Source organism: Hippoglossus hippoglossus, chromosome 1, assembly GCF_009819705.1.
Source record: "Hippoglossus hippoglossus isolate fHipHip1 chromosome 1, fHipHip1.pri, whole genome shotgun sequence".
NCBI lineage: Eukaryota > Metazoa > Chordata > Actinopteri > Pleuronectiformes > Pleuronectidae > Hippoglossus > Hippoglossus hippoglossus.
Window position 1 is genome coordinate 14,596,668 of NC_047151.1, and position 9,634 is coordinate 14,606,301.

The 9,634-nt window shown below is 41.6% G+C and overlaps 2 protein-coding genes across 16 annotated transcripts in view; both read left to right on the plus strand.

Moving 5' to 3' along the window:
* nfixa (nuclear factor I/Xa) overlaps positions 1–5,946 on the plus strand; it is a 111,041-nt gene extending 105,095 nt beyond the window's left edge. For all 15 annotated transcript variants that reach the window (XM_034592183.1, XM_034592136.1, XM_034592219.1 and 12 more), the window contains one exon: positions 1,015–5,946. In XM_034592183.1, coding sequence (XP_034448074.1) covers positions 1,015–1,029 — 15 coding nt within the window. In that variant the 3' untranslated portion in view covers positions 1,030–5,946. The remainder of the gene's footprint in view (positions 1–1,014) is intronic.
* Positions 5,947–7,050: 1,104 nt separating this feature from the next.
* On the plus strand, positions 7,051–9,634 carry rnf11a (ring finger protein 11a). The gene is made up of 3 exons (XM_034592325.1): positions 7,051–7,430; positions 8,128–8,300; positions 8,906–9,634. Exons 1-3 carry the CDS (start codon positions 7,332–7,334, stop codon positions 9,075–9,077), a joined length of 444 nt encoding a protein of 147 aa, XP_034448216.1. The 5' UTR covers positions 7,051–7,331; the 3' UTR covers positions 9,078–9,634.

Below are 9,634 nucleotides of genomic sequence, written 5' to 3' on the forward strand. Positions count from 1 at the left end.
GATTACATTGGGAGAGCTGGAGTAGGAGAGGGAGAGGAAAAGACAGAGAGAAGGGGGTTAAGGGAAGTTGGAGCCAGGAGGAGGAGTTAACTACAAACGCTAAAGAATCGTGGGTAGGAAAGCAGGGGGGGCAGAGGTGGTAGAGGATAAACTGAGGTTGACGGGGGTTAAAGCTTCCTCTGAGTTTGCTCGAATGAGGGGGACAACAGAGCGTTTGCTGTTGAAGATGGGGTGATTCGCAGGCTCTCCCCGGGGCCGAGGCCTGTGGAATGTCAGACGCAGCCAGAACAGCTCCGCCTGTGCCAAAGCCTCCACTCTGCCCTCTTATCAAACTGAGAAACCGGATCCCGAGAGGAGCTGCCCTCAATAGCTCCACAGTGTAGCCTGAGACCACTAGGACCCGCAGAGCACAGATATATTAGGAGGATCGCTTTACATGTAAACTGGTAGCACATGACAGAGCAGTCGTAGTTTTGTGTTTGCTCACTGCAAAGCCGTTTACACAGATACACAAAAAGTGCCGCTCTCATGCTATTTGTAGGTCTGTAACAACACAAGTGTTTTTATTGGGCGAAAAGCCGGAGTCAGCCCTCCTAAAAGCAGCAAGTAGTCAAGTTGAGGTAGTTATTTCTTCCGACAATGTGTGAGACAGCCGAGTTCAGCAAGTACATGTGGGCAAAAAAGGAGGTGTAGGTGGCCACCTAGTGGATGAAGCATAAACTCTTTGTTAGTGCTTGCACATGTATTCTAGTTGGAGGCCTAAGGAGGAGAAATTATCCAGTAATTCAGATTTTTTTTTGAGACAAAGTTAAATTAGAGGACTGTGTTAAACAATACTTGTGTAGAAGATGTTTTTTCTTCTTCTTCTGGTTCCTGTCCTATTAATCAGCATGCACCCAGAGGTGTTGTGTTCTTTCCTGTATTTTCCACTCCAGCAGTTCAAGGCTGGATCTTTTTGTAAATCTGCTGATGTTGTGTAATAACTAATTTCCTTTTTTCTTATTTCCTCCACAGTCCTGGTTCCTCTGACAAGGCCTCTGAATCAACAACTAAAATTGTGTCATGAAAATTGGAAATTTGAGAAACAAACACATCACTGCTGATTTAAGAACAGACTGCTGACACTAAAAAGGTCCTTCTCTCTCGCCAACACGATTCAAAGTACTACTACAGAACCCCGAAAAATAAAAACCCCACGCTGTCCCCCAAATCCAACACGATTTGAACAGGAATGTTCGTACCCCCTACGTCCAGAAGACTTCAATGACATTGGGTGGGCAGCCTCAGAATGCAAGGAGGAGTAAGAGGAGGAAGATGAGGAACTGTCTCACACAACCACGAAATGTCAGAAAGAAACGCAATATGGTAACCTGACATATGACCAATTATACATTTTTGTTACGTTTTTTTTTATTTTATTTTTTTATTTTGTTGTCTCCACAATGAAACTCCATGCATTGGCTGGGAGATCCAAACAAGAAAAATTAGTGGTAAATGATGAAGTCAGAGCTGCAAGTTTGAAAAGATTTCCACCCAGATTGCACGGCTCCATTTCTTCGTATTTCTCCACCCCCGTCTCCTCCAGGGCCACACGGTCAACACCCAACTCACATCCCCCTCCCACCTCACCTGGAGCTCAGTGCTGCTCAGGGTCCAGACCTAAACCACAGCCCCACGTGCCTGCGTGCGTCGCCACCACTCTGCCGCTTCATTCGCTCAGCCCTGAGCCTCTTTCATTTCTGATTGGCCAATCATGGTGACACCATCCAATGGTGTGACATATATGCACTAAGTGGCTGGTCTTTGTTTACCTGTCAAATATCAGGGGCGTCCTGCTGTGGGAGAAGTGATAGCCATGAGGCGAGTGCGAGCGAGTGAACACACGACAGACAGTCATAACACTAACTCTACATGTGCTCTTTCGTCCCCTCACCTATGCACTATTAGTTTTTAATAAGGGATGAACAGTATTGCACATCAATTGTCAGATGAGCGATTAGAGAGGTGAATGGAGGCTGGTCGCCGCTGCAGGAACGTGGCTTTGCTGACACTTGAGTCTCGGCCCTGAAACACACAGCACACCACACACACACACACCACACACACACACACACACACACACACACACACGCAAAGACGCTCTCTCACAGGTACACTTGCTTACAGTACATACAGACCAAATTCTACAGAATAGTCTGTCTCACAACCACTCACAATATCATCTTGTTTTTATTCATACAAGCAGATTTGGATTTGCAGGAATGCACAGCATTAACTTCATATTATCAGCTTTAATTTTGTGTTGTGGATGTTTTCTTTCAAACTTTTTTTTTTTTGACAGATTTGGTTTGGTTTTGTCTCACTTGGATTGTTTTTAACCTTCTCTGCATGTCAAAATTTATTTTTCTTTAGTTTGCAGTAAGACATTAAGTATCATGCTTGAATTTACAGCTTCACAGATTTCAACTAAACAGTTTCTCAAATCTCTCACGTATGGACAGCACTGTAGCATCAGCTCATCACATGCATCCCTTGCATTGCTTTGCCCGGTTTCCCCCCTTGTCCAGTCACAGGTACACCCAGAGGAAAACACACACACACACACACATAAAATGCACACTAACACCACCAACAACCTGACATAAACTAATAAAGGGAAGCCTTTATATTTGGTTCTCCAAACTGCCTTTGTTAATGGTTTTTCATTTACTTAAGATTTGTCTTTTTAATTTGAGATATTTTTTTCTATGTAAATGTTCACATTGAAATTTCTCTCGGTATTATTTTCATCATGACACAATCTGACAAAAGCCGACCTCACAAAATAACTGGACTGCCCAGCTGTTGGTTCTGTTTTGCAGGGATAGTAAACAGGGCTGAGACCCCGTTCTCAGCCTCTCTAGTAACATTAGCTCTATGTACTAAAACCTTATATCAAGACTATAACATTATATGAAAGTGCCTCTGTATTCCCTTCATGCAATTAGTAATAAACTTGACTTCAGGTTCTCTTCCCACATATAAGCTAAAGCTACGGGGAATGGTAGCGTTGGTGCATGTGGAAACCATTGGCCTAGAACAGATCTTTATAGAGGACTGCAAACTTTTTTTTGTAAAGACAGAGAGAGATCTTATACATATATATTTATGATATATGCTCCTTTTTAACTTTTACTACATGAGCTTGTTGGCAGTCTAGTTATTTTCTGAACTTTCACCTCCCCCACACAACATGTTTTCAGTAACATCACCTTACTGTTACCAGTACGAATCGAACGACACACACGCCACCGCCATCTGCAGCGCAGCATCATAATACCTAGATGAACATGTCAAAAATCGACAGTAGGTTTGAAGAAAAAAAAAGTGTTTGTTTTTTGATGGAAAGTATTATTATTGAAAAATATGTGTCGATTGAGCCACGTGCAATGCATTGGGTAGATCATTGTGTTTGTCTGTTAGAGATTTTTAAGAAAGCTAAGAGAAAAGTGAAAAAAAAAAATATTTGTTTCAAGTCCATAAGCTCCGGGACTCTAAACTAGAGGGCCATGAAAAATCCTAGTCTTTGTATGTTGGGGGTATTTGTTTTTATTTCTTTTTGTCTTTTTTTTTTTTTTTTATGTTTTATGTGTAATCATTTGTTTATAAAAATGTGGGAGGGCTGAAGGAAAAAAATTCTACACAACTTCAGATAAAAAAAAATCTCTATCATCAAATGAAAACTGGTGCTTTAACACTATAAAGTACATTCAGAATTATTATAAATGAATGGTAATGAACAAAAATAACAGACCATTTAGGAAACAGCATTATTCCTCTCTCTATTTGTATTCTTCTATTTGTATCGAGTGGGGGGAGAGGTTCCTATTCCTTAAGGTTGTGACACAAAAGGCATTTTGGTTCAACCTTTAGAAGTAAAAAACCTAAACTGTCAAGCCCTTGAAACTCTTCAGAAAACGTACCCATGCACTGCCTGAAACTCACCAGCAAAAACTAAAAGTAGTTGAATTCATTTTTTTTCACCCACATTGGCATTAAAAACATGACAAGTTCCTCCCAGTGCTTGAGGGAGATGCTTCACACCCACAAATCTTTTTATCCCCATGATCATCATGATATGTTCCTGAATCCAGACCTGGATAGAAGCTCCGCAGGTTGTGTTAGGACACACACGGTACAAAGACCTTTTGTCTCCTGTACACATCAGCAGAAAATCGGCAAACAAAAAAAACAGTAGCTTAAAAATTGGGCAAAGATATGAGGTCTGAACCATTTCTGAAACGGACAGCAAGGTGAGCCTCTCCCCTGTTCCACCCTCTCCTCTGTAAATGACTCTTATAGTGCTTGTGCTGTAGTGTATAGTTTCCCAGCAGTTAAAGGTTGTCCCTTAAAAGTGCCTTTTGTTCACAGAATCCATTTTGTAATCCAGATCGCCCCTTTTTTTGTCCAAATGGCTCGAGGTAGCAGGATGCCCCTGAGTGCTGCAAGGAGGGAGAAGGTCGTTATCCATTCAGCGCTCACGGGCAACTTTTTCCTCCAGCTCGAAAAGAATCCCCTCCATTGTACCTCCCCTATATCCTTCTTCCTTTTCAAAAGCCTACATATATGTATGTGTATATATATATATTTATGTATATATATATATATATATATATATATACACATGTATATATATACATATAGTACAAAAGGAAACTGGTGTGAATTAGTTCTTTACTTTTTATTGATAAATAATGACAAAAAAAATTGAAAAGGCAAAAAAACTTGTTCTCGTTCAGCTCTTGCTTTTTTCTTTCCCTCTGTCTCCACTGTCTGTTTTCTCTTAGACACTGGAGTCGTCTGTAACTATGTGTCCGTCACCCTCCGTCTCTCTCTCTCTCTTTCTCTCTCCCCCCCTCCCTCCCTCCCTCCCGCCCTCTCCGCTGTTGAAGAGGGCGAAAAAAATATTTGCCGAAAAAAACTTTTGTCTGAGCAGAATGCAGTTAGCTCACATGTTATTCTTGTCTGTATGCTTCACATTGTATTACCATACCCATCTTCTTCAGCTTCTCCATTCAACAGCTAATGTAAGTGAACAAATTACGCTGACGGGCTTTTGGGGGTGTCCCTGGGTGGGTTTGGAAGGGATGACAAGGGTTCAGGGGTTGGGATTGAAGAGGTTTACAGGGAAGACTAACGGGGTCTCGAGGGCTGGATGAACTGCTTTGGGATGTTGGAAAAGGGCTGCTTGGACTAGGATAAGAGTTTGCTCTTTTGCTTTTAGATATTTATTTTTGGCTTTGTTTTATCCCCCTTATTTGTTTCCTTTGAATTTGGATTTCTTTTCACATTTGCTATCAGGGTATGCTGTCATTGAGGCCCTCTTAGAGGACGCCTTGGACTGTAAATGAAAGCTACAAGCACCTTATGACCGGACTTGTCCTGCATGAGGCTAAAAGAGGGGGTGTCGCATTTCCAGGACATATCCCACATCCATTCAAACTTCGGTCACTTCAAGTGAATCATTATCACTAACGGCGGGATTCACACAGTGAAGACCTCGCAGCAGTATTAGCCATTTACAACACACCAACCAGACCAGCTAAAAGGCCAGCATGAACCTGATCCCTCAGATTTCTGAGGATTCGGGGGAAATCCCTCCATTTTTTCCCCTCTCACCACCTCATGCTGGACTGCTCCGTGTCTTTGTTCTGTTGTTTATTTTGTTCTTTATCTTCTTAAGCGTGTAAGGTTAATCGGTGTAATAGGCAGCACCCTAGGCCCCCTGACTCCCAGCTCTTCTATGCCTCTGTCTACACCCTCAGCGCAGCACCACTTCTTTGTGAGAACACCCCCAGAGCTCTAGGTGAAATGCATGTGTTAATTACAGTTTCTTTTCCATAAGAAGAAAAACACAGTTTGAGAAGAGCAGCACCTGATTGAATAAAAAGGATGTTCTTGACTGTACCATCTTGCTGTGCCTTGTCTTTCTTTCTATGGACTTACGCCTACATAAAGAATCAGCTCTGCAACTGGACCATGTTCTGCAAAAATTAAATCATTTAGCAGATATTGGGATATGTAAAGATCTAGTAATGTGGTTCCATAGAAACCAGTGTTGTTTGTCGATCAAACTCTTTGGTCCAGATTTTAATATTTTATCAACTGCTTAGTGGATCATCACCAACTTGTTATGCGTGTGACAGTCACAAGACAAATGCTACTGACTGTGGTGACCCTTTGACTTTTTATCTAGCGCCACCACCAGGCCAACGTTTTCACTCATTTCTCTTACTATGTATACCTCAGGTTTTTGTGCACTCATGGACTTTAAAACAGGTTATATAAATATGATTTTAAAACAATTCAGAAATATTATTTCAATGGCACATAAGTTAAATTCTGGTGTCAGTATGTTTTTTTATGTGTGCACAGTTTAATCCCACAACCATATTTAAACAGTTTGACAATAATAGTTTCACACAGTGGAGCCAGATCAACAACTATATCAGTCAGGCCGAAAAAACAAGATAAGATAAAACTTTATTGATCCACACACTGAGGAAATTCAGTTATTTCAGAAGCAGGCAGCTCAGAATAAGGTAGACAAGAGAATATAAATATATTTTAAGTTGAGTATGTATATTATATACACCTTTAACTGTAGTGGTTTGTATAGAAATGTTATAAAGTAAAGAGCAAGACATGATGATGTATTATCTTTAACAAGGGAGAAAAAACAGATAGAGATAAAACAGATGTTTTCAGATCCAATAAACTTTAATGTGTATCACAAAGAAAAACATTGTAGCCCAAATGTGTCAGATGGTAAATTCATGATTTACACACAGTGTGATGTCACAATACTTTATTAAAAGGGGTTGATAGGTACGTAGACAACAATTATCACACATTTTTCATCATTCATATGATTTTTCATGTGAATCGGTTTGTTGTCTGAGTTTAATATTTATTTTTCAATAACACATTGTTTTATAAGCAAACTAGGAAGAAGACAAGTAGAGAAAACAAGTTGCTTTTATTTTGAATGTCCGCGTGTCCGAGCTCCCAGATGACGTAAGTTCCGGTCTGTATTTTGTTGTGTTTTTGTTTGGTTTTCTTCAACAAACAGAAAACGTCAACACGCGACAGCCACGTGGTTGTGTAGGTTCATGCACTTTGTTCTAACGCCCACAGATTCAGCCTCGGCGAGTCGCTTCTTCCCCCGATGACAACAAACACCCAGCTAACTGCTAAGCTACGCTAACGCTGAGACGACAGCCAGTTAGCTTAGCTCCCCGCTGACACAGGAGATAAAGCGTCGGGCTGCTTTTCATGGTGCTCTCAGTTCAATGGGGAACTGTCTGTTTAGCCAGGGAGCGGACGACCTGTCGCTGCTGAACGAGTCGGAGGGAGGCAGTCTGCCCGGGGAGCCTCCGCCGCCCTACGAGGTGAGCAGCCCGGGGCGCAGGTTCAACACACCCCGGGGATTCAAGAGCGCGTCACCTCATTATGTCTTAACACCAATCTCCATAAAGTGTAATCATCATTACATGACATCACATTTCATTCAGCTGACGCTCTTATCCAGAGCGATCATCACTGATGAGGGTGATCACTGACTCTAGACTGTGGAATCTCAGGATCTAGAAAACTACAGGAAGTGACTTTAACGTTGTGATGGGTCAAGACAAAGTGGTAAATTAGTCATGTTAGCTGTTGGAGGTATTGTCACACTGCTGCACAGTCAGTACCTTCATCTGACTGTATTCATAATGCAGACATCACACAAGATACATTATAAAATGTCAAACAACCCTAATCACAGACTAACAACATGGTGTCATCATACAAGTGGACTGGTCAGTGTCCTGTGATGGATTGTGGTGTTTTCACATTAACACTTAAAAACTGACCAAAGTCACACGATCAGTTTATTATCATTATTAATTATTAGCAGCAGAGATCTAGTGTCTGATTTAAGGCTGCTGCACACTAGAGGATTTTAAAAACGTGGGAGACCACAGACATAATGACAAGATTTAACCAATTTTTCTTATAATCGTCAGACCAGGAATCCTTGTATCCTCCTCTAACAAGAGCTGATTTCATATATGATGCAAGTTTTCTCTGTTCCTTCTTTTTCAGGAGCGCACCCAGCCGGGGCCAGTGTACCATCCCAACCCAGGCGAGAGTCGTCTGGCCAGCCAGCTGACCGAGGAGGAGCAGATCCGCATCGCCCAGCGCATCGGCCTCATCCAGCACCTGCCCAGAGGCATCTTCCACCTGGGCTCCGACCCCTCTGACAAGAAGGTTAAAGAGTGAGTCTTAAACAAAAACATTTGGTTTTTGCTCTTTGTCTTTATTTCCTTCATGTCATTTCCATGCCATTTTGATGGAATGTAAAGGATCAGACTCATTTTAGAACCTTTTTTAAATGACATCTTCAATGAAACCTAAACTGCTTAGATTAATAGGTTGTGGTCGCCTCAGCCATTTGAACACTATTAGCTCATAATGCGATACTGTTGGTGTGTGTGGAATTCAATTTGAAACTCTATGAAATGTTCTGTCCAAACACGGCCGCGCCTGAAAGAAAAATAACCAAGCTCGGCCCAAACCGAACAGGCTTCCTTTTTTTTGTGTCAAAACCGGATCCGAGCCCGATGTTATCCTCAATTACAGGCTAATCTTATTTCAAATTTTTTCTTCGAACCTAATTAAGGGGTTTGATGTAAAACAAAAAAAAGAAGCAGTTTTGTTTTGTATTTCTTGTTTTTTCCGAACAAAACCATATCAAACAGTGACCTCAAAACATAGATATGTACCAAAACTTGATTTGTGTGTTTTGGTACATAAAGTCGTACATGTTGTCTTTATGTTTTGAGATGAAAAAGATTGATGAACAAGTTTCTCTCTCCTGCAGGTGCGTGATCTGCATGTTGGATTTTGAGTATGCCGATCCCATCCGGTTCTTGCCCTGCCTTCACGTCTACCACGTGGACTGCATTGATCCCTGGCTGATGCGCTCCTTCACCTGCCCCTCCTGCATGGAGCCGGTAGACGCAGCCCTGCTGTCCTCATATGAAACCAACTGAGCGGCCCCCTTGTGGCTGCTCCTGCCTAAAAGTAACTGCACCTTTTATTAGCCAAAACTGTCCTGTAGCTGTTCAGACAGGTTGCCAAGGCGATGTGGCATTATGCAGATGTGTGAAGGGCGTGTTAGGATGCAGTCAGGTGGGGAAAACTGTGCCCTGCAGATCATTGCATAGGTCTGACTCTTTGCCTTTAAAAGTCGGCCAAAGTGCCAAATCAAGCTAGATGAACAATATGAAAAGCTGTAACAGTAGCAAAACGTTAATGCAAAGTAACTTCACTTTTTTATGACTGTCAATGCATTTTTAATCGGTGGATTCTTATTTTAATTAAATATACATCACCAATGTCATTGACTTCCCCCTTTCAAGACATAAAGTGCAATATGTTCTATCAAAGGAGAGAATGCAGGATGTTTGTCTCACACCAGAATACGAATGAGAAGATGACTGGGAGTAAATGAAAACATGAATGGAAGTTAATGTGATTTTCAAATGTACCCATGGCCTTGAATGTAACTGAACACACAGGCCTCTCTACTGGAATGTAATCAGAAAAA